The following is a 26,301-nucleotide window of genomic DNA, read 5'->3' as shown; positions in this document are numbered from 1 at the left end:
TTTGTGGTAGGTATAAACATGCATCAATTTTGTTCTCTTGAGTAAGTGAGGAGGACCCCAACATGATATTCACAATGTCAGGAAATCACTTTGACTCAGGCTCAAGAGATGAACATTGGCTGTTGAAGCTTTCATTTACACAGATTGTCCTCAGGTGTGTTTGCAGGCTAAAGTCTCATAGACTGACATATTTCTTTCTGAGATGAAATTTCAAAACTGAAGATTTAATATATTTTCAACAAAAATAATTGATATGAAACAGTGATGTCTACTTCCCCAATCTAAGTGGCCACTGTTCATCTGGGGAAAAAAAAATGTTCTGGATCATATTCTCTGTGCTGTAGAGAATAGGATGTACCCATATTCTCCCTTTAACAATTTAAATTCCAACTGCTTGTTTCTCTGCTAGTCGTTGCTTGGCTGTTTTCACCAAAAGAAGCATACTTGTTAGTTTTTAGACATTCTTTACAAACTATAAAAAATGCTGTATGTGGTGGTCATGTTGGGCTGTCTGTGACATGATATAAGTACCTAAACCACTGGACAGATATTTTTAAAATTTGAAATGGAATACTTTCACTAAAAGTTGTTGACCAGTTCATGTTATTGTTAAAATTGGACAAATGTAATTGGCACTTGTCATTAAGACCTATGTGTGTTTCTGTGAACATTTAAATATAACTCACTAAATATTTATTGAAGGAAGAAATGTTTCAAACAAAAGTTGTAGAGAAAAATTAACACATTTTATGCCCAATACACTTTTTTGGTAAGTCGTGTGGTTTATGAGATAATTATAGAAAATCATTTTTTTTCTTATATTATCTTTAAACTTCAGAACCATCGGGATGGTTTCTAGAACATTTTATATTGGAGGTCCTTGAAAAAATTTGTTGCAGATCATGCATTGCCATCTATCTGTGACTTAGTATCAGCTCCTAAACTGTTTGACACATTTCTTAAAAATTAAGTGCAGGAGATTTTCATTAAAAGTTGTCAGCAAATTCCAATTTTCAGACATACTGGCCCACAATGAAGTCCACATTACTTAATGCCATAAATGGACTTTTCATGGATGCCATAAGCTGTCGAATTTTATAAACAGATCACAAGAAAACTTAATAAAGTGCGAAGAATGCCATTGGGAACTTCGTAAATTGCGTTATGGAATACACGTTTTCAAGTCTTTCTTTCTTTTCACTTATGCTGTTCAGGAGATGTGATATTTCTATGTTGAGAGAAAAAGAATGGTGTGTATGTACTGGTATACTTGAGAATTATATATTTATATACTACTAGCTGTGCCCGGCCATGCTTTGCTGTGGCTCAGTCTAACGAAATCAATTCAAATGCAGATCAATCGACACAGCTCAATCCCACCGGCAATTGCACTGAAAAATAAGGAAAACAGTCAAGAAAACGGATGCGGATGCTGTGATTTCACTCGGAATCTCTTGTGATACTTGTGACCTCGTGATACTCGCAACACTCATGATACTGAACAGTCGCCGGAGCTAAACTCTCTTATACATATAGCCAGCGCTCGGACGGGATAGGGAATACCTTATTGAAGAGTTAGTTTCATCCGTTGCTTAGGAAATGCTAGCAACGGCAAAGTGTTATTGCATTTCCATGGAAGTATACACTAACTGTTCTAGCGTTACAATTGAAACGACTGCTGGATTCGGAACATGTGGCAGGTTTTTACCTGTTTTTACCTGTCACGGGTGTGACATCTACATAATAGGCACACAGAAACACGCGGGTGTTCGAATGCTACGTTGTATCAAAATTTCGAAGCGATCGGTGAAGAAGTTTCGGAGATCTTAGGTAAGACTCAAAACGAACATTTACATTTTTATTTATATAGATAATAGATTCAGGGATGTCAAAGAGAGACCTGTAAAGTTGAACTGGACAAATATCCTCATGTCAGTCTATCACATTAACTGACATTAATTCACATTTATGATTTTATGTATCAGAAAGCCAAAGTGTAAGCCATTTTAAGACATCTCAGAGAAGTAGGAGGTTCACATATGTTCTTGAATTTTCTTACAACACTATGAAGTTGGTATTTTTGGCTTCAGGATTTGCTGTGTACTCTCCATAACACTCTTAAAGTGCTCTGCTGAAGTTTTAATCTGCTGTGCACTTACTGTAGATCAACACGTGCCCTGGAAATGATGGATTTAATTCTCTATCCATATAGTAATGTATACCTTAATCTAGGCCAAACTCGTTTCTTATCCATGGGTACTGTTTGGGGCACTCATAGCATGTATACAAAAATCGATCCGTCTGTAGGACTCTACTGTGCAGTTTGCAGCTCTTCCCAATATTGCAGGCAAGTTCATTTGGCTCCAGCTATAACAAGTTGTAATCAAAATTATAGTTAATGTTTTATAAATTCTGAGATATATTCCAAGCATGGTATGAATGTTTTGAATATGTACAAAAAAATATGTCAACATTATATCTAGCCAGACATGGTTAATGTAAATAGAAATCTGGCAAGTTGAAGACTTGCTCACTAATGGCATTATAAGTACATTCAAGAAACTAACACTGAGCAAGTTTACATATTAAGCAAGTTTGGAGAGATGTGTGCATAAGCATCCATGAGTGTTCTGTGCCTTGTATGCAAATGGTATCAAGTGTACCAAAGAAAAAAGGCTTATCTACAGAGATAACATGTATGTATATTACATGTCTTTGTCTTATTAATATCTATTTTAACTTTCATAAGAAGATTTTTTCTTTGATTTATTATATATTCAGTTACTTAAATATGAAGGTTCAGTTCGGTCTTCAAATTCCAAAGTTAATATTTTTTTGTTGTTTTTTAATAAAGGTATGCATTACTAAATTCAATCAAAGTCCATCTGAATGTTAGAATTGAAAAGTGTAACACATGACCATTTATATCAATAAACATGAGGCTTAAGGTTTCCTTCATTTTACAAGATGCCCCAAAACAATGGTATACAAAATCTTTATATGTTGTATTTTATTATTTTTGCTGAGGATTTCAGAATTAATCCAAAAGTATCGTACATGCTGAACCCAATGCAAAAAGTGCATATATTGATTTATGTTTGTTTTGTTTCATAGCTTTAATTTGCAATCTTAAAGACATGGATATAGCACATAATAGCAAAAGGAATAAGCAATTATCATGAACAATCTATTGGTCATGAAAGTGTGAATTCACCGTACTTTACTTGACTAAGCTACTATATTTGTCACTCCAGCATAAGTTACAGACCTGTCGTTTGCAGTTCCAGGGTTCAAATTCACTTAGATGATTAATTGGTGTTGGTTTCTTCATCCATTCAATTGCTTGCCAGTTTGTCACAAACCACACATCAGGAAGTTTAACCATCTCATCCAAAAATTTCTGTAACATTTTATAATAATTATAATATTAAGCTAATTTTACTTTCATTTGTAATTTTCATCAGCTGACTGATGACTTTCAGGCTTTGTTTAAACTGTCTTCAAATCAGAATAATAATTTGCCATGTTTTATAGACTTAATTAAACTTCTGTTAGCCTTACAATAACAGATGCATATAAAANACATTTTTCATCGATTTTGTGTTACAAAATTATATTATTTTCAGCATCCCATTCTGTAAACATACCAATGGTTGCATATCACACCCTTCTATCAATCTGTTTCCTTTAAACTGTAGTGCTTCAGAAGATGACTGGATTTACATAAGATTTTCAAAAATGTCTCCCTGCACGTGAACACAATGCGTCGCACACATATGAACCGCTCTGCCTGTCTACCTATGCGCAACATTCAAACCAGTCTACCTTATCTGCTGACATAGCTGACTGGAACGTATGGTCGCCCACACTGAAGCATAGCGTTGCATTCACAATGATGCGTTTTGAAAATCTATTGTTACTCTGAAACTATTGAAAATCGACCACACGTTTATAAGGAAATTTTGCTGGAAATAACCCCAGGAATATATACCATAAGCCGGGGTAAAACTCCGTGAATCACCCTGTATAAGTAATGTGCTCATAAAATGTTAAGCATAAGTTTTCAGAATGTAGATAACTCAAAGTACCCACTTTAATTTAATTTCAAAGCAAGATTCCTTTCATACTTCATGTTCACTGTGATAATTTAAAGACAAAATGGATGAATAAATAAATCGACTACCTACTTAATCATAATATTTAATTTTGAACTCTGAACTTTTGAAGTAAAAGTGTGAGTGAAACTGTGATTTGACATTAAGGGCAACTCAGATGGTTTAATAGACAAATGTTCCATATTCTAGCAATTTTCATCCTTTAATTTTAAACATGAACTGAAGGCTGAATGTAATTAGTTACACACATAATTTCTGTAGTTTCTCTTTATGATGTGTGGACTATTTGGAGGAAATGGTATGTACATGCATGTTCTCATTTTCCACAAATGTATGTATATCTAACAGCAGTGAGATTAAGCATATTAAGATTTGTGCTTTATGAAGTTATGTGTACTCAGCACTTTTTGCATTCTGTACATAGAAGTATAATGAATTAATGATACAGTTCTTACCCTAAAAGCTGCAAGATATTCTGGTTTCTTGAACCAAGTTGTGTGGAAGTAAAGTCCATATGGAGCTCTGTTAGTGTTGTAATGCCGTTTGAAGTTGTGAATGAGCATGTTGTATACTTCCTCCCCTGAGAGGTGAGGTGGACAACTGTCCACCATGGCACAGGTGTATTCCTGGAAAAGATAGAGGTTCTTGCTCATGTATTGAACATTTAAAAAAGTTTCTGAGACTGAAGAATGTGGATTTCGGATTTGAAAACTGTTTTGAATGTGAGAGCAGTTTGGTCTAATAGATCCTCGTATAAGTTGATCTGAATAGCACGCTGTTTTACTTATTTATGTTAATTATAAATTGAAGCTAAAGTGAAGTAAATCACTTTCACCTGCTGACATTGTTGTATAACCCATATGTAATCTACATTTTTCTGAAATCAGATAATGTATTCATTTGAAGATAATTTAATATTTAAACAAAAGTGTTAGTAATGAATGACAGCATTAAATCAGAAATTTAACAGTAATTAAAGACAAATTGTCATAATGAAGTGGGGCACATAAAAGAAAGAAGAGGACATATTGTAGCCAGAGAATGAATCATATTGTAAACTGATATTAATTCAAAATGTAGGAAACCGAAAATTGTAGACTTCAGATTATTATGATCTCCACTTTGGATTCTAGTTGATGGGTATAATAATAGTGATAGTAGTAGTAGTAGTGGTAATAGTAGTTGTAGGTGTAGGTGTAGTAGCAGCAGTAGTAGTAGCAGCAGCAGTAGTAGTAGTAGTATTTCATTGGGTTGTTATACATTATATGTATGTAAAAGATTCATCCTGCATGCCTCCTGGGTTTTTGCTTGATGGGGACCCAGCATTAATCTTTCTACTCAAATCCATATTCTTTATTACTGGCATCTGCTGGAGCCATCTCTGTTATATGTACTTGTGTCTGTTATTCCCTTCTTTAAAATGAAAAAAATTATACCATGAGAATATACTAAATGTGAAAGCAGGAAAGAAAGTAAAGGTATGGTTTGTGCAGACTGTAAGTTTGGAACTTGAAGGCTGCAGATGAAAAAGATAAACATTTTATACCTCATGTCCTGTGAACGTTACCATATTTTAGTTGTCCAACGATAGTGGACAATACTGCTGGTTACAGTAATTTGTGATGGAAGACATCAGAAATTCACAGGGATGGTACCAATTATGAATATAGAATTGGTGGATGGGACTGACTTTTGAGTGTCAAAGCTGACCTGGCCATTTAGAGTCATTTGCTTTCCTTCCAATTACAAAAACATTTTGAGTAGTTGGACATGTATTGAGCATAATGAGAATAACAAATCAATATGATAAAGAGATCCAAGACTCAGAAATAGATGAATATGACAAGACATATTTTTCCTCCAAATGAAGAAAGCCTTTTTCCAGTGTCTATTCAAGGAACAAACAGTGTAATTGATAAGCCTGGATATTCTGTAACTCAGAAACTCATATACATCAATTGCCAGCTGATTCATCACCATCTCCCAGATGCCAGGGTAAGAGCGGGAGGGGCACCGTTGATTGTTCCCAGTACACTGATGTGGTATCTTATGATCCAAGGTGTAAGGCCACAGTGGAGGGTCTGAGAAAGGGGCTACCATGGAGGCGTCATATACAAAACCAAACTCCTTCATCATGAGGAATTGTCGATTCCAACCAACTCGTAAGAAAGGCACTCTCATCCCTGAAAAAGAAGAAGGACAACTATGTTATAGAGAAAGACACTGAGCCTCGCAATTCTGATACTAGTGATATGACAGCTATAGTTTTCTGTTATGTATTGAAACATGTTTATGTTGAATTGTTAGTTCAGTGTATATTATAGTGGATGTATGAACTATTTCAAAAGTGTAAGTCCGTTCTTTCAACAAATTCTAATCATCAAAGATAAGGTGTAACATCAATGAAATGTACTGAGCAGATCAGTGGTATTGCTCCTGACATATTTTGGAGGACCTTTATTCGAAACTTAGGCAGGACACTAGCTATCCTGACAGGTCTTTCATGGTTTTCCTTTCTCCTTCCGGGCAAGCCACAGGATTTACTTTGATTGGGGCATAAACACTTTCAAATACTTTATAATTTATCATTCATCAGTAATCCTACCATTCAACACACTGTAGTGTTGATACTGATATCATAAACATCGTAAAAATATGCCAAAAAAAGGAAAACACATCAATGAAATGTAAATAAACTTTTGATTGTAACTGAAATCAGTAGAAACAAAACTTATCAGTTCACTGTATATTTGCAGTTGTTCAGAAACTAATAGTGGAGAAATTAGTTGATCGTTTTTGCCGTCTCAGTTTCCTGTGTTCCAAGATAAAGTGTTTGTGGATAGGTAGTTCAGAGAAAATATAATGGCTGTACTGTTGAATATTGCAACTAACTGTATGAATGTTTTCAATTTATTTTCTGTAGTTAGCTCATCATAAATTTAATTCCTGAAACATCGTGTATCTCATAAAAAAATAACTATTTACAGAAAAATGAACTCATTTATGTCAGCCTCCTATTCTATAACTATCGAAATTATGGTAAGAATTGTTTATAAATAAAAACTTCTGAAAGAAATTGTGAACTTAAATATGTATTCTAATGTAAATTTAAGAACTTAAGCCATATTATTTGTTTCTCTTTAGTTCAAGCTAATCTCATTTATGTATATTAGTAATCCTAATCCTTCTTGAAAGAATCTGTACCAGAACATGAATTGTCACTGTAATGTGTGTTTTTTAACTTCACTGCCTCTCTTGATGAATTTAGATTTATATGGATGAAGTCTGTAACATTTTTAGAGGCAGAGTAAGTAGAACAAATGAAAGTGCAATTTTAAGAAGGACAATTGTAATGTTACATAGAGGAATACCATTGTTTTAAGTAAATTGTATTTATTTATATTTATATGTTTACAACTGGTGTTCTTCTGGAATACACTGCCATGTGGGTAAATATATAAGTACTGCCAGTATTTTCTGTCAGTTTTGATGAATTGACCTTGCAACAAAGCAAGATCCTTTTTCCTTATATGCAGCTAACCTGATTCCTTGGGAAATCTCAGATACATAAAAAAGTTCCAGACCCTATAATAACTAGCTATCACTTTTTTTTCCTTGGCACTACAGCCCCAGTGGGCCTAGGCCTACCTCCATGAACTTCTCTGTTCACTTCGGTTTTTCTAGATATTACACATTCGGTATAACTCCTTGGGCGTGTGATCAGCTCGTCACAAGGCCACTACCTGTACACAGACACAGAAAAATGCACATACACAAACTGAACATCCATGTCCTGAGTGGGATTCTAACCCACGATCCCGGTTTCCAAGCGAGTGAAGACAGTAGCTATCACTTATACATACATATATTTCTGTCTTAATTGCAACTTTATTTTCATTTATTCCTCCTCTTTGCTACATCTTTCAGCCTCACCCAGCCATTATCAGGCAACCGTTTATCTTGCTAAAACCGTTACTCTATATAAAACGAATTAGTTCCAAATTAAAATAAAATATATCACTGTCATTCCATTTGTTGTCATCTGTTCATAAAAGATATTTGTTTGAGTTCGTTACTCTTCGTTATTTTCTCGCACTGTTATCCTGTTGTGGCATCAGTGTTTTCTGTAATGTGTATTGTTATTGTTAATTTTTTTACACATTTGATAGTTGTTTAATTAACTTCATGGAACTGAGCCCTTCTTGAGAAGCTGCAAGTTGTGCAGCTACTGAAGAACTTCCAGCATTTTGTGGAACCCAAAAGTTCATTACAGTGTTTGCAAGAGCCCTCTGCTGGCCCCTATCCTGAGCCATCCCTGTAATAATATGGAATTATGTATCACTCAACACTGTCACATGTTTGGAAAGGTGACACTGTGTACTGTGACTGTACTCATGAGGACAATATCCTGCAGACGACTCTTCTAAATATGGTGTTTTTTTGTATGTAATATTTCTCGGTGCTTCCAAATAGTTTGAACCTGTTAAATTTATCATACCTCATCCTTTTCAGTTATTAGCGAAAATACATTTTAATGTTGTGTAAGTTATTACTGTTTTTAGTAGAATTATGCTTCGAAATTCTGTCACACACCCTTTCAATTTTAGAAAGAAGGGAAATTTGGAAATAATGTCCAATTACCACTTCTTTCACCTGGAAATAACAAAATAATTTCATGGTTAAAGATTTTTTTGAGCAGTTTGCAATTATTCAGCTAGCCAAAAGACTTCCTCCTTTTGTGGATGTTAATGGTTTATTACCATTCCCATGGCAGTATGTCACTGTATCCTCTTCTGGACCACTTCAATCCAGTCCACAGCTTCACATCCTGTTTCTTTAAGATCCACATCCATATATCCCCCATCTACGTGTAGGTCTCCCAAGTGGTTTTCCAGTGAGTGTTATATATTAATTCCATGCTGGATAAGCATGTAATAAACAGATTTGTACATTCTGTACATGGAATTACCAGGAGCCTTGTCATATTTTACTTCCTTTCTTTAAGCATAATAGTGGCCTGAAACCATACCTTATAAATCTATAATTTATCTCAACTACAGCAGTTGACAAAGCTCACTGTACCTAAATGAAATGTAAGTTGTTTCAATATACCATCATACTAATATTCGTATGGAAAAAATATGAAATATTTTACTTTTACTAAATTATGCAACAAATTAAATGCATTAATGACATAGTCTTGCCATTATATTAGATACAGTTTTATTTGTGATGGTACTTAGCAATAACTTCAGTAACTTACCCCTAATGTCCTCCATTCGAACACCAGCAAAGTGGTTGATGATGTTGGCTTGACCTACCATTTCATCAAACCAGTCTTCTATTGTAGCATTACTGCTCCACCACTCCTCAGGTCCTCGATGTCTGTTCAAGAATGTTGGACAGAGAGTTATTTCTCAGATGTAGCAACTGACTAATTATCAACAAGTGCACAAATGAAGGTCTCACTATATTGTTATGCATAGTACTCAGCACATAATTATATTCAGTGTTTTTTTATGAAAAATATATTTACTAAAACTCCCATGCTCAGTCTTATCCTGAAGGTTAAATAATGTAATGCCCTGGCAGATTTGTGAATTCTTTGATGTTTGCTGATATGCATCAGTTGTTGGCTTGTAAGCATGCTGGCTTAGAAAGAGCTAATCTCTTTCTGAGGGGCCCAACTGAGTAGGTGGCTTCCTTTCTCACCGGAAGACAGAAAGAAGATCCAGTTTCCGAAATGCCATGTCCTCTATTACCTAGAATTCTGGATGATGGAAAAAGTCCAAAAACCTAGCAATTCTGTGTGAATATGCTTCTTGTAGTAGCTATATATGCATTACTTTATAGTTGAAAATCTGAAGGGAATATGCAAAAGAATTAGAAATCTCAGCTTACGTGATTGAATGAACTGCAATTTCATGACCATCATTCCATAGCTTTTGAGTCTGTTGGTAATTTGTATATTGATGTGAGACATAGAAAGTGGCACGAATTGGGCAACCATTTGCATTCTTCCTCTCAGGAACAAATAGCTGTTGTGTGTAAAGGTCCCAGTTTTCAAAATTGATAGCATCATCAAATGTAAGCAGAATCATCTGTGGAACCTAAAACACACCAAAAGTTGTACTGAAAACAAAATGAAACAAATTGTCAAACTAAAGAAAATATTGCACTATATTCATTATAACCTGCTAGTACTGACTTATAGTTTAGATATTTATATTCCAGGACATTATTCCACTGTGTTGAAGAAATACTAATTTATTGCTGGGAACCTGCATGTTTGCGCCAACATTGGTTGAAAAATATCTCTCTGTTTGCTCAGTGTGCTACAATCTACAGTCGTACTGTTTTTCTGTAAACCTCTAGGCTGCTTTACAAATAATGTGGGAAAGCGCACACAAGCTGCGCCACATTTGGGCTACTTTCTCAAGTTAGAATTTCTCAGTCTTCTATGTGTTTTGGACTGTACTTTTCTGAATGACTGGTAAAATTTTCTTAACTCCTTGTTGTGCTCTCCACAGAATAGGCTTCGGCCTGTTCCAAGTTTAATCAGTCTTTTAAATGATCATTCTGTAGTTCAGTATGTTTGTAGTATATGCTGAAGAGCAAATTTTGGAAGTTGTTTTTCATTTTGTTCAGGAAAGTTAACTAATTTTTATTGTGTAGTCACCTATGCATCCTCCTTCATGTATTTATTTTTAATTTTGTCTAATCTGATACTTGTTTGACACTTCTTAACGTTTTATTTCTGCTACTTGAATGCCTGAATATTACTAACAGCCTTGTGCTTGTACCCAAGCCTTTTTTTCATATACAAGTATGGAAAATAGCATCATTTAATATCAATTCTTTGCTCTTCTATTCATCAGAATCAGCTCTTGGTATCTCTCTCCACCATTACATAAAGATCATAGGAACACACAAGAAATAACTGAAGGTCACAATAATGGACAGAACTTCCAAAGGCATTCTTTACAATTTTGAAACACACTTTGCTCATTAACAGTTATTTGTTGCTGATAAAAATCTACTCTTTATGGAGCTAATCAACATTGAAGATGTATGTAGTCATAAATGTTATTCTTAATAAAACTAATCAAAGTAGTGTTATTGCACTGACTACAGACAAATTATTCCTTCTGGGTATTGTCAGAAATATTAAAATGAAAGTTAAAAGAAACATAACATTGTGTAATTTAATGGCTTATATGAAATATCTTGTACTTTTGGAGATATAACGTACAGATTGACACTTTGCATTGTATGTTCATGTTATGGATTTAATATGAAGAATGCAATAAAAACAGAACATTTTACATGAACTGGGTATTTGGTAATACTTGTCACACAATGAATAATCACAAAATGAGCCTACTGTATTACATTTCATTTATCATAAAGAAGCAGTAAAATGTCAACCTGTGAAAGCTCCATGTTACTTGGAATAAGAGTTCCATCTCGTGAGCAGAAACAGTCTGGAAGCCTACAGGTATGTGGATCACAGGGCAGAGCTGCATTAGGATCATGATCTGCATCTGCAACATACATTTAAAACAGTCGGCATCATGAAATGGCTGCCATAATTAAATTACTTGATCTACAGGGAGCATTCAGTAAATTCCAGTAACTAATTTACAAAAAAAAAAAAATATAATACAGCATTATCCTATTGCATATCTTCCTACTCCATTATTGTAGTTAAAATAATAAAAATATTCATACTTCTGCAACTAGGTATCATTTAGTGCAGTTTGTAATGTGCTAGGCTTAATTTTTTTTTGTTCTACATACAGTAAAGCTAAAGATCTAGAAGAAGGGACCTAAGAAGAAAATTTCTCCTTTAACATGTATAGCACTGAAACACTATAATGCTGATTCCCTATGGAGCCAGGTTTTGAAATAAACGATTCATGTCTTTTGAGCTATAGAGAAAGGAAAAAAGAAACACAGTTTGGTAAGAAGGTCCCATGAAAAATAATGTGGAAGCTCTTGAACGTCATAAGTTCCAAACTCAAGCACAGGAGATTGGTACTTGTTGAGTTACACATTGTATGTAAATATGTTAAGAGTGAAAATAGAACTGGCAAGAAATTTATTTGTTAGAGCTGGCAAGGAAAAAAAAAATAGCTGACTGACATTGCTTTTTTTATTTTTTAGATAGGGAGGGGAAGGAAGTTCTAATAAGAGGCATGAGAAGTTTGAAATTTCACTACTTACCGCACCATCCCTCATCAGAGCCATCAGCACAGTCTACACTGCCATCACAGAAAAACTGACTGGGGAAACATGAGCCATCTCCACATCCCAAGTGGTCAGGATTTTCACATTCAGCAGCTTCTAATAATGGCCGTGGCACCTTTGCCTCTGAAACAAGTCCCTTACAATTTATTTGTGACTCAAAATACAATTCATGTTTTAAAGTAATTTATCTAAATAGGATCTGATGTTCTCACAATGGTGGTAGATAGGAGACTGCTTGCTACCTGCTTGATGCTGGTATCTTACTTGGCTTATTCATCAATTCTGAAGATGGAGGCAACATGCTCCTTTGAAATTTCAGTTGACTTTCAACAGACTACACGGCGTTATATCCCAGAGAGAACTCTTCATAGTTCATTTAATTTGTATATTTCTTTCTAAAAGTTTCATATTTTCCCAAATATAATGTACGTCTTTTTCATCATCATATCTCACAAAAAATTTTATGTGCATTTTATTTGTTATTGACATATCCATTTCATATTTCAATGAATGTAATCGTTGTGAAAGTTATAATGAAGACAAACATTTATGTGAATTAAGTAGCGTATTCATAAAGAAAAACTTTCCAATAAGTATTTTAAAATTTACAAATGAAAAATTTCTAAAATAGTTAAACAAAAAAAAATAATCAATGACTTCTGTATTTTATTATTTATGTATTAATTCTCATTCCTTCTGCTTAATATTTCAAATGATCTAATACAAACAACATTGTGAAAGTGTGAATTACCGGCATCAATACTCTTGGGGGGTGGGGGGAGACAATGATGAAAAGGGAAGTAACACTTCTTGTGGGATTTGTATATTAGAAGATAAATACTTTCCTTAAGTTCAGTACTGGTTCTCAAATGTATTAGAAGTCCAGCTTGTGTAATTATAGTTCAAAAGTAAGTATCCAGAAACAAGAACCATAACAAAATAGACCCTTATGGGAGACTGGAGGATATCTCAAAGTAAGGAAATTTGTGATGAAAAATGTGATGAGTCAGTAACTTCTCCCATAACAGGAGAAAAATACGAACATGTACTGATTTGAAATTGTAGTTAATATGTTAGTAACTATTATAAAAATGATCTGTAAACCACCACCATTTTATCTATTGAAATCAAGGAAGAGACAGAGAGAGAGCGCGCGATCTAGATGTGTCGCTTCTTACATGAACTCACCTGTCACTACATCACAATTGTCTACGTTTAACTTAAAGTCACATATCTGCCTGTTGACATCAAAGAGGAGGCCCGTGGAACATTTGAATCCAAACACTTCACCATCTGAAAATACAATGAAAGCTGCATGACCTTGAGAAGAATTCTTAATTAGAAATGAAGGCTGTAACTAATGGGTAGGCAGATAAATGAATTTTCCTGTAAAGTTATGAAAAAAAAAATTAACTACAGAACTGAAAGATGTATTAAAATATGAGTGTGCTAAATACTTACAAATATGTCTATATTCTTGAAAATTATATAATAGGTTACACAAAATTAAATTTTATAGTGAGATACTTTGAAAATTAATAAATGCATGAGTAAACAGTATAGGATAGTGACAATATTCTAAACTGTTATTTGAATTCGAGATGTACCCTGTTCAAATCTTGATCTGTCACTTATCTGTGATTAATATTCTTGTGTTTTTCCTTAGTCTTCAATACTGTAGAATCTTGGAACAGGCCACAACCATGTCTTTCCAAAGCTATTTTACTCTCCAGTCATGAATGTAAAATGTTTAAGCTAAGAGATTTGTATAGTTAGACACAAGAGGAGAAAAGTATGTGTAAAAAAAGAAAATAATAATGCGGCACTTCTTGTTACTTTTCAATATCATATTTTACCTAAATTTCAAGAGATTTCTTGTAATTCACGTATGTTCAATCTGGTTTAGATGTAGGTGATATCTGAGGAAATGAACTATATACAGTAGGTAATTCTCATCACTTTCGTGTTATCTTTATTGTTTGCATCCTGTTGTGTGCCATGATGTGGTTTTTTTGGCCGTCATCACAACAAATTTATCATAAATTAAACCAGTCTAATATCACTGTTTTAACTTTTTTATTTTGTGACTGCTGCACCCCTATCTGGATCGTCATCATGAAGTATTCCTAAATATGCCACTCGGTAATGAAATATCCTAATATGGATCCATATTATGGTTAATAGTTATAATCGTTATGATACATGTAATTTTGACTACTTTTATTGTTCCATTATTACGATGTTAGGTTCCATGTTTCTTATCATGTATCGCAGGTTATTGTATCTTCCGGGATTTGTTGTTATGTTTTATATCTGAAGGAAAAAATCCTGTGGTGCTCATACCGAAAGCAAATGTGAATATATAATAGATCCTGATCACGGAAATTGGATTGAAGTTCCTCATGATGGTATTCTATGACGGATTTTGTTATTGGCGGTTTTTAAATTAGCCATATCTGGCAGTGTCTGAGTGTGTGGCACAGCAACTTCAAGCGGGGCAATTATCTTCAGTGTTATTTTTTCTTTCTAGCGTTACAGGTCAGTCGAGTTTTTAGCTGTGCGAATCCTACAGGTTCCCCAAGCTGTATTTAAATAGGCAGTGTGAATGGAATATCAGACCTATGCTAGACCTCTGCCTCAAAACAGAAACGTGAAAATATCCCTGCTCCGAGAGGAATTAGAACAATTCAGGTTTCGAAGTCCCCATGACAAGGATTTGCTCTTTGTTGTCTGATATTATGTTGTAGAATTTTAAGTTCTCACAACAGTGGTTTCGGAGAGTACTATTTTTGGGATATAACGTTATGTAGTTCGTTGAATGTCAACTTTCAACGGAATGCACGGCGTTGTATCCCAGAAAACAGTACTTTTGATGTTAATTTATTCGTGTATTGCAAAACGTAAATACAATTATCGCATAACAACACATCGTATGTTTTATGTCCAAAGCTGCTCTCAGAATGCCGGTTAACTTTCATACACGTATTTACACTAGAAATTCTTAATGTAATTCTTTGTTCATACCGACCCAAAATAATAATTACATTGTACGAAGTTTAAGTCGATTTTTTATTAAAATAAAACTGTCCAGTAAGCAAAGATTGTTACATGATACAAGAAGGAATCTGGTTCGATATCTACAAATTCAATTTGAAATATTTTCGACAAGAAAAATGCAAGTATTTAACGAAACACAAGGAAATATAATTTCTGACATACAATGTACTTGTAGTAAGATTTATATTAGGAATAATTTAAAACGAAGGCCAGCGAAGTATAAAAAGCCTCAAGGTATATGCTACTTTAAATTTACTTAAACGAATATTAAAATATTTCAACATCCCACCTAAAATTCCATGTATTCTCTTTTAGCTCCAAGAAACGACAGTGGAAGAACATCGCAGCTCCTGTTGCAAGTATGCGCCTCGCACCGCTGACAGAGAAGTTGCCGCCGTAGTAAGGCGAACTTACATACGCGTTCTTTAAACAAAATGCATAAACTTAACTCTGGGGAGGTCATAGGGCTCGGTCTGCTTTTGTATACGCCCGCCAACATGTTGCATTCCCGAATCTGCACTGAACTGAATGCGGTGGAGTATTTACATCTAGTCTAGGCATTAGATATGTAGTTCTCACAGCGGTGAACGTAAAGAATAAAATCTTATCGGATGTGACGCCGTGTGGTCTGGTAGAATTTTATTAACATTTTAGAGGAACTTGCTACCTCCATTTGAAGTCGAAATAAGCCAAGTAACAAGGAAGAAACAAGCATAAGCACTCTGGTTGTTGCTTGTTTCTTCTTCGTTGCTAGCTGAGATTTTTTCGAATATGTAGATGATGAAGAAAGCAGTCTTCTGGGATTTGGCACCGTGTATATGTGGTGTTAANTGCTTTCTTCATAGTCACCGCCGTGAAAGCCTCAAATCTTACATGTAGATGATGACAATACATATCTCCGAAACGTCTGTAAGCTTTCTGTAGGCTAAAAAGCATCACAGATAGAGACCTATACTAAAAATTACTGGCAAAATTTCATTTTTGTTCATATGGATGAAGTATAACCTTTACTTTATATTACATTTACACATTATTACATTTGCTTTGGCAAATTACCGCAGTACCTGAATTTGAGGGGGGAGGTTACCTTACATGTGAATATAATAGCAGCATCGAAATATAACAACATTGCATATAGGTATTAAGCTCTCTTGCTATGGTCGAAATAATCCTTCGACAACGAGGAGAAGGGATATGTGTCAAACAGAGGAAAACATTTGATACAGATTAAATAAAACGATAGCAGAATACGAATATTTCTCTGGGGTAATGTTTATTTCTTAACTTATTTAACGACGCTTTCTCTGTGGAACAAATTATGTAGCGTAGGCTAGTGAATTCATGAACTCCTAAAATAAATATCCGATGTCCAGATTGTATACGCAATCTGAGGGGCCACAGGAAATTTGAGTGCCAACACAATGAAGTGATAATCATGATGATATTAATAATTCAATAAAGTTGCATTATTTACTTGCAATAATAATAATAATAATAATAATAACAGCAACAACAAGAACAACATACCCATTAGGCAGCCATGTTCAAGGAACTTAAGTGTAAAAATATAAATAAGTATACGAATTTGGAAAAACTAATTAGAGATATAGTATGTGGAAACTAGAATAAGAAGTAATTAAGCCAGCTATAATATTAGCAACAGCAATATAAAACTTTCGTGAAACATTTTCAAGAAATGTAGAAGTTGAGAAATGTACGTACTACACTACGTCAACATTCCAGTTCTTGCTTTCAAAGAAATTTAAGTGTAATTAGTTGGTTGAGGCACTATGCTACCAGCCAGAAAGTCGCAGGATCGAATCCCGATGAGGTCATTGGATTTCTTTTTCGATTGACCTAATCCTTCCAGCCGCACCATGGCCCTGGGATCGACTCAGCCACTAACAGATATGAGTACCAGGAATATTTTTGGAATGTTCTTGGGGGTAAAGGGCGGCAGGCGCGGAGGGCTGACAACCTTGCCGCCATCTATGATCCCGATTATCTAGACAATGTGGGAACTTCAACATCTCACAACCTTATGGGCCTCCACGGCCTGTTACAGGGATACCTTTACATTTTTTTACTTTTTACTTAATTCGTGGGATATCATCATAACCATAATTTCCCTTGTGTTGTATATATTGTTGTGGTGTTATTGATACTGCAGGTGTTCTCAACTTTAAGAACGTAATTAATTGTTCAGCCTTCTTATCCTGATTACTCACCAAGACAGAGATAGTATTTCGAGCATTCGGAAGTAGTCCACACCCTCTCGGGCTCTGCTCTGGGGTTTCGGTAGAACCGGCCATCCTCCAGACAGGGGACTCTCAGTTTCAGGTGGTAGTGATCGACGTCCGCCCTGATCACACTTGCTGCAAGGAAAAGTAGTCCATTACGGAAAAGAGCAAGCTTTGGGGTTAATCTGGAAGTATATCCTTCCATTTATATTTAATTCCTATAACAATACATAATTACTGTTTCGCATTTACAGTAATTACGTCATTACGTTTGAAAAAAATACGTAATACAGGTNTCTGTGCTTCAAGTCGCTGCTGATGACGCTGCTTCCGGCATCAGTTTTTGGTTTTTGGTGTCCCTCTTCGTTTGATGCTTACCCTTTGACCTGTCCAGCAAGGGAGGCCCTGCCAGTAGCTACGCTACCGCTGGCATAGCTCTCAGGGTCTTTGGCATACTCAAACCCCCTCACCACGATAAGTTGGAGACACCAACGAGGGGGGTTTATTAAATATTGAAACTGAAATAATAGCCGGGGATAAAACGATAGCCTCTCATTAATAACACGCAACTTGTAAGCAGTATTCAGTATTGTTATTTGATGTATCTAAAAGTTGTCAGTGTTTGACAAGAAGAACCTTTTTCTTTTAGATTGGAATGTTTTAATTTTTCATAATTTGACAGAAGCTGGGTTTTCTTATTTCAATTAATTAATATTTTCAGATTAAAATACTAGGTAATGACACTATAAATTCAAATGAACACCGAAGACAAAGTAGTGCCGTGCGTCTGAAATGTAGATGGATTCTGTCACACAAATGATGGACCTAAGTAACTAGAGTTAGTATTTGTAGTTTTTATTTTTATTTCCATTTTTCCTCTGGTTATCTTTTGTATCTTAACCAAACAGCTGTGTCTTTTAAAGAATATATTATTCCACATGGCGACCATCGCGAAGTCTTATCTGGTTTATGTTAGGATGATTATAACAAAGAAGCCGAGAAAAGACGAACACGATATTTGGCGATTGGGGTAGGTTTGTGACAATGACTGTTTCATTATACCTCAATTTCGAATTCTTTGTCACTTGTGGCATATTTACGAAATTATCCTCAATTTTTCGAGATCTGACTCTTATCCCATCTTCAAGCAATTTTCAGTCATTATATTGATACATATTTCATATTTGCTTTTAATATTTCTTACATTACTGTCTGCAGTCGGCATCGAACCCGAAATTTTGTAATTATTAAATTTATATGGTAACCACTGCCATTTGCAGATGGCAGCAAAGCAAGTTTTCAAATGTTGCGTATGTTATAGACAGAAACAATGCAATGAAAAAAGTCCTGCATTATTTCGACGTAATAATACATATCTTGGTTTGTAACTGGAAAAACAAATTTCGAATCGTAAATGTTTCATTTTAATCCTAGCAACTCTTATAGGAAGTGAGATGGCGAATATATTTCGAGACCCACATTCTCTACGCTCCGCTTGCTTCTATTTGCTGTATGTAACACACACAAAAAAAAACTCCGTGGATTTAGTCCGCAAGCGAACTATACCGACAGAGCGACCGCCGCTTGTCAGCGAAGTTAGTGTCAACTTTGTATTTACAAATTAACTCATCGGACTAAAAGAAAAATATGGTATATTGGTTTACTTATACGAACTGAATTCTAAATCCATTTTTATAATTTTATTGTACAAGTTTTAAAGTCGATGTATATTTAATTATATCGTTACTTACATAGATTTTACTCAGAATGACCTTATTGCAAATTTATTCAGTTCAGGTTTATATTTTAAACGTCTGTCCAAATGTGTCACTTCATTCGAGACACATGATAATTTATGTATCAAAATCCTTTGGCTGTCGCTTTCTCTTACCTTCCTCTCCTCGCCTCACATCCTATCGGCTAAATAAGTGATGTGAATTTTATGAAAACTTAACACACTTCCAGAGCTCCAGTAGCCTAGTTGCAACACACGTAACCTTTTACTGAAAGTTAAACAAGATCCAGAGCAGAAAAGCATTTGAATGGAACATACGGGAACATCATAACGGCCCGAACCATACAGCATGGTCTTGCAGACCATTGTGTTAAGGTTAAAAGGCTGGCTGTGTTATGGAAGTCCAGAATAACAAATGGCAAAAGTAGGTTATTAATGTTGAGTTTTAACTTTGTAAACAATAATATGTGCGTCTATGATGATAAGTGTCAAGGTTACGTCATTCTTGGATGTGGCGCAATACGAGTAGTGTGAGAGATGGGTACGAACGTTTCAAAGGAACCTAATACTTCCATCTTCAGGGTGAGAAATATTTCTGCCTCTGTCTTCAACGTAAGTAGATCTGACGTGAAGATGAGGGCAGCAGGTTCTTCTAAATAGTTGGTACCCATCTACCAATGTATACGGTGTCACATCCAAGTAGACCGTAATCTTGATTTATATCATTGGCTAATTTTATCTGCAACATGTCTTAGGCTCCATGCAGTGCAATATTTATACTGGTGATTTTTTCTGTCAATACAGGCTGTCAATACGAATGCTATGAATGCGTAAGTTCGCTCAAGCGGTAAGGTTTCTGATTTGCATTCGGGTTGTTCCCATTTCGAATCTCGACTGACACTCCGTCAACACAACACTTTCATAAGCAAACAAAACCAATATTAACATGTTAATACTGTTTTATTTTGTGCTTCACTACAGGTTTCGGTGTGATCATCATCAGATATATTAGTCCAGAAATCCAGTGAAGAGAGTTATGTATCTCCTGTGATCACCTGGAGATGAGCACACCGATCTGAACACGTAGTAAGGTAAAGCTGTCCCTGTGCTTAAGTAATTAAGCACTACGCCATGGAGACGCATGGGGGGGGGGTGGATGTATAGATCCATGTTTTATTGACCTCGGCACTAGTTGGAGGTGAGTGGTCAGCTTCACGCCCCTGCCGCTTTAACCCCAGTGAAAGAGACTCCGGTACCCATTGGATAGGAGGCTGGGTGGACCCAGAGCCGGTCTGGAAAACGTATATGAGAAGAAATTCTTGACCTTACAAAGACTAGAACTCCGACCCCTCGGTCGTCCAGCCCGTAGCCAGTAGATATACCGACTGCGCTATTCCGGCTCCTCAAATGTAGTAGAGTAGAATATAAAACAGTATTAATACGCTGATATTACGTCAAACGATTACCACGAACATCTATGAAATGAACAGTAGAGGTTTAAGACCAAAACAAAGCACAAAGAGAGACTTTATATAAAATCACAAATACTATGTGCTTCAGACAGACGTCTAACTTTACAGTCCTGTTTCCTTCAGTCAGACGGCGCATTGTAATGATTTAATTTTAATTTTTCACCCTTCACTGAATATAAAAATGCACGACATTTCTCATAGTATATTTCATTAATACCGCCACTATGGTCTAGTGGTCAGAGTTCCTGGCTACAGATCCAGAGGTCCGGGTTCGATTCCCGGCGCTACCAGATTTTATGAGAAGTAGTGGGTCTTGAAAGGGGTCCACTCAGCCTCGTGAGGATAACTGAGGAGTTATTTCAAGGATAGAGCGGCTCCGGTCTATAAAACCGAAATTAACGGCCGTGGGGATTTGTTGCGCTGAACACGCGATACCCTCTATCCGCTAAAGTTGGCACTAACTTCGCTGACAAGCGGCGGTCGCTCGGTCGGGATAGTTGGCTTGCGGACTACAGGCCACGGAGTTTGTTTATATTTGATTAATAGAACCAGTACTCTCGGAGTATGAAATTTGGAGAAACAGTCACTTCAATGTTTTCTACGCAGTTAGACATCCGGAAAAGGAAACACGTGTAGCTATACGAAAATCTGAAGTGTTGCAGTGAAAGAAGGCGTAACATAATTAAGGCGGGTTGCATATAAATACCATTAAAGGGATTCAAAAATGTCCACAAGGTATCCATTTCAGGCTAAATCGAGAAATTTCATATATTATTTCACGTCAGTTACTTGTGTATGAGCCGGCTAAGAACTGAATAAATATGGTTCAATTCCCGGCAGGTTCAGACAGATCCTGGAACACCTATAGTCTTCTGTCAAATTTGCGCTGATGGCATAAAACTGATCAATCATTTACGTCTAATGCGGAAATATAGGATGAAAGATTTTTTTTTATTTGTATCTTTTATAATGAAAGATATTTCCTCCATACCCTCTATCAACATTAATGATATGGTGCTTAACTTTCAAAACGGAAACTATTTTCCTGTGTAATGAATCAACCGAACTGAGTGAATCTTTATATATGCATAATTTTTGTATGTTCTACACGACTTCATTGAAATCCGCAGAACCATTAATTATTAACGCCTTTAAAGGCTAATTTCCCTTGCGCCATCCGGTATATCGAACTCTGAAACAGGAATCTTACGTCACATTCCACCCAGGAAGGACCGAGAAAGTGAAACGCTCTAATTACAAGCCCACTTACACTTAATTAGCTTTTAAGTAAATATTTCCTTCGAAATTCGCCTGAAGGATATTTTCTATCATATCACGCTCTTTCTTTATCTGTAGAATATGCCCTCATTCTAACGCTTGCTAACTCACCGTGATATTGCATGTATTTCTTCTGGTCAGAATAAAATGTAATGTAGTCCTAAGGTCGTACGTTTTAGTAGCTATCCACTATACTGACTCACGATAGGAGAAAATTCTAGAGGAAATTTATTTTTCTGCCAACATGAAATGATGCGGTCTTAATAACACCGTAAAATTGAGAGAACTTTGACACACTTTGCCAGCTGTCGGCTATAACCTTAGTCATTTCTATCCGCTCATCGAGGATTATAAGATGGAAACGAGGCCTAATGTAAGAGTAAAAAAAAAAATCACCGCTAACATTGAAAGGGGTAGAAAGTAACTCGTAGTTTGGTCGAGCAAAAATAACACAATTTTAATACTTATATAACAATACTTTTTGCGATATAGCCTAAATTTAAATACAGGCATTCTGAAAGAAAATGTAATTGTTTTTATTTTCTGCATCAGAATGAGGGAAGTACATTCAAGGATAATCACAGAATACCTGACATTGCGATATTGGTGGGTGTGGATCTAACTGAATCTCTTGAAGGACGGGGAAAATTATTAAGCAATTCAATTACTCTCCCACTCAAGGCATGGATGTTTGTATGCGTTTTTCTGTGTTTGTGTACAGGTAGAGGCCTTGCGACGAGCTGATTACCCGCCCAAGGAGTCCTGCCGTATGTGCAAGATCTAGAAAAACCGAAGTGAAACGAAGAGTTTCATGGGGGTAGGCCTAGGCCCAAATGAGGGCTGTAGCGCAAATAAAAAAAAAATTCAATTACTCATCCACTCTTCCTGCTTGGTTTAAAGTGAGAATGTTGATATAAGAGTAATAATTAATATAGGTTGACAAGTGTGGATTAATACAGTAATTCCATCAATCGCCACGAACTGCAATCACAAGAAATGTCTGATCAGCGGCCTTCTTGTTGCAGATTTCGTCTCCTGTGTGCTCATTCAGCTTGAAAGAAGAGAATGAAGTAAAATGGGATCTGGAGAATAAAGAGAAAGAAACGAGAGAAGGGGAACAAGAAGAAAGGGGAAGAAGAATGAAGGAGAAGTTGGTGAAAAATTAGTACGTATTGTTCATGTCGATGATTCTCTCTTCATCGTCACTGGCAAAACAACAATTTTTGAACCGTAACCTTCCTTAGAATATTCTGCCAGATTTGGTCTGATTTTCACTTCTTTGGATTTTGCAACAATTTTTTTCAAAGAGCAAGGTCGTCAGCCTTGCGTCCAACCCCCAACCTGGAGGACCAGGCCCTTGTATTTATGTCCCCCAGTGACAGGGTGGTCCAGTTATAAACCCAGGCACTGGGTTCCCCTTTCGTCGCTTTCTACGAGTCGCATGGCTATGATCGAAATATTCTTACGTGTCTCCACACGGGGAATTATCTCTTCTTATCACTAATTATTCCGGGGAATAAAATTCATGTGAAGGAAAATCATATTTTATAGGTCCTACATAACGTTTCTCTTATTAGAGTAGTTTAAAATAATGAAAAGTGAACAATAGTGAAGCAACAAATAAAAGCGTTACAAAGCTAAATGCGGTCAGTTAGTGAGAGCGAGTGTGACCCACATCTGGTTCGGTGGACTACAACCATAAAGTATACAGGGTTCTGAAAAGCGAGGAACACACATGGGCCCACACTCAGCTTATATCCGTCAGTACATTCACTCGACTATGAGCCGGACGTCCGGAATTCGTTTTCCTGCGGTTACAGAAGCCTTTCTCCTCACCATTGTGTCTAGACCGGCTGTAGGGATCATCTATCCTCTTATCCAATGGGTACCGGCGGCTTATTTATGGGGGCTAAAGCTGTCGAAAGGTGAAGCTAACCACTCATTTACATATAGAGCGATGTTAGGAATACGTGGAGCTATGGTTCGACTCAAATTTACAGATTCATGGTTAGGCAATTAATTAAATAACCACAGGGGCAATTTTACATATATCGGCCAATGGAATTATACTAAGCCTGCCCCACAGATAATAAAATTAGCACCAATATACCGAAAGTTTAAATTGTTCTTCTACAAACAAACAGGGTCGTTTAGGTGTAGGTTAGAAATGTACAAAGTGTAGAACAAAATATTCTGGAATGAACTGATGGTGTCCCCTCTCCTCTTAACATGTTCCGTTTTTTACAGAAGCAAGATGCGTTTAAATCATCAGTGTCTAATGCAATAATTTTTTGTACACTATACTGCTCTATTAATTTTCAGTATAAACTAAACAGTTTATTAAAAACGATGTGAAAACGTATGTGTAACATTGTCACGGCCACACAATCTCAATTCTTTTCGTAGAAATACATTTTTATATTTCCGTCATATTTTCCCAGCATCAGTTGAAAGAATCGCATCCTTTGTCAAAAGCCATAGCTCTTTCCGCTGTCCCCTACAATTGACTTTCTGTTTAAGAAGACAAACAATACGCCTTGCTTTTCCCACGAACTCTGTAATTTCTACTTTCTCATGTAGTGTGAGTTTTTCTCCTTCGAATTCAGCAGTCTCTTAGATTCTTGATTCTGTGCTCCAGGCTGGTTTTTTATTTACTGAAACCGCATGAGTTAGAGATTTGGACTTCGTCCAGGATTACGCGACTTCTTAATTTATTCATTCTTCTTAATTTTCCCCATGCAAAGGGGTTCTGGCCTATAGTCACAGACTCTAACAACCAACTAACTGGCAAACTCCATGGAGCCGAATAATCCTTCAGAAGTTCGTGGTCAATTAGTTAATAAAAAAATTTCCCACTTCTATGGAACCCGAATGTTAATTACCGATCCACAAAACCTGCCACTGGTCCCTGGCTCATTTTAAAATTATTTTTCTTTTTGCGCTTTTAGTATATTCCAAGTGATATATTACATTCATATTTAACGTGTAAAATTTTGTAAGATTTCTCTTTTCCCCCACAAGGTTACATGCCCGCAGCCAATTAATCCTTCTTGATTTGATCACTATAGACCAATAATATTTAGCGAAGAGTACCAATTATTAAAGTTTTCTGTTTTTACTTTCCTCCAGCTTATTCACACTTCCTCCCAACTGTTACTTTTTGAGAAATTTCAGTTATTTGAATATTAGGCAAAATACACGTAGGCCTACGTGTTGGCAAAAAGGAACCAGTTTATTTCACAACAATATAGTCGTAAAATAAAGTTATACTAAAATACAGTGTCATGAATGTATACAGGGAACATAGAAGCACGATTAATTTGTACACTAGATGGTTGTGAGCATGCAGCTTCATGCTCTGGCCTCTTTATCCATGGTGCCTATTTCATAGAAGTCTGAATGATCCCCAGAGCCAGTCTGGACGAAGTGGCTGAGAGAAGAATATCAGAAACTGGCGGGAATTGAACCCTAGCCCCTTAGCTTAGTCAATAAAGTGACTAGCTTTTGTATTGGTCGATCGTGGTGAAGAACAACAAACACAACCATAATAAGTAAAATATTTCTAATACGTCACAGCTGTACTCACTTCGAATCACATCTGTTAACAAACACACTGTTAAAGAATTTCAGATTCCCTTTATCGTTGCTTACCCGCGAAGCACACCAACGTCACTCTTACTGCAGCAGAAACACTCATGGTCACGGCCACAAATCTACTGAATGGCGGTCAACAGCGAAAACCAAACGCTTATATGTGACCTCCTTCTTCACATGACATAGTCATCATAAGATTCATCTTACAAGTTTTCCCAAACAACTCGTATGTTACAGAGTGTCTCATTTATGGTTCTTCGAATACTGGACTAATTCTCGTTACTACATGTTCCGTCTACTGACAGTACCCACAAAACTGGACTCATTAGTGGCTCACATTTTAACATGGCTTCCTCTTCCTGTCCTGCTTCTCTCTTCGAACGAGCTTAGTAGTCAGAATAGTTATAACTTCAGAGTTTCAAATAATATAATGTTCCTAATTTCAGTTTCAAACGATCTTATTGGGCGACTCTTAATATTGTCATGAGCTTCGTTCTGAGGATTCTGAATTTCAAATAAATTTATAGGCAAAGTCGTTCGTTAAAGACAGATGTATAACA

The 26,301-nt window shown here is 36.0% G+C and overlaps 1 protein-coding gene across 1 annotated transcript; it reads right to left on the bottom strand.

Annotated features, from left to right (window-relative positions):
- Nucleotides 1–1,672: 1,672 nt before the first annotated feature.
- LOC111869031 lies at nucleotides 1,673–26,026 on the bottom strand. Its single transcript, XM_023860217.2, has 11 exons — nucleotides 25,799–26,026; nucleotides 17,651–17,797; nucleotides 13,554–13,658; nucleotides 12,342–12,488; nucleotides 11,544–11,659; nucleotides 10,017–10,225; nucleotides 9,379–9,500; nucleotides 6,069–6,298; nucleotides 4,571–4,741; nucleotides 3,269–3,400; nucleotides 1,673–2,367 (listed from the first exon to the last, which is right to left on the bottom strand). The coding sequence occupies exons 1-11, from the start codon at nucleotides 25,842–25,844 to the stop codon at nucleotides 2,224–2,226; spliced, it is 1,569 nt and encodes a 522-aa protein (XP_023715985.2). The 5' UTR covers nucleotides 25,845–26,026; the 3' UTR covers nucleotides 1,673–2,223.
- Between the last annotated feature and the right edge of the window lie 275 nt (nucleotides 26,027–26,301).

This window comes from Cryptotermes secundus, unplaced genomic scaffold, assembly GCF_002891405.2.
Source record: "Cryptotermes secundus unplaced genomic scaffold, Csec_1.0 scaffold70, whole genome shotgun sequence".
Taxonomy (NCBI): Eukaryota; Metazoa; Arthropoda; class Insecta; order Blattodea; family Kalotermitidae; genus Cryptotermes; species Cryptotermes secundus.
Note: the sequence above shows the minus strand (reverse complement) of the source record. Positions and strands in the feature narration are given on the sequence as shown.

What these genes read in the sequence shown, in the direction of transcription:
- LOC111869031 (XM_023860217.2), bottom strand. Translation starts at nt 25,844, where the DNA reads ATGAGTGTTTCTGCTGCAGTAAGAGTGACGTTGGTGTGCTTCGCGG. An exon ending in GACGTTGGTGTGCTTCGCGG is followed by an intron (nt 17,798 to 25,798) that starts GTAAGCAACGAT and finishes TTTTCCTTGCAG; the next exon opens with CAAGTGTGATCAGGGCGGAC. An exon ending in AATATCTTGCAGCTTTTAGG is followed by an intron (nt 3,401 to 4,570) that starts GTAAGAACTGTA and finishes AAAATGTTACAG; the next exon opens with AAATTTTTGGATGAGATGGT.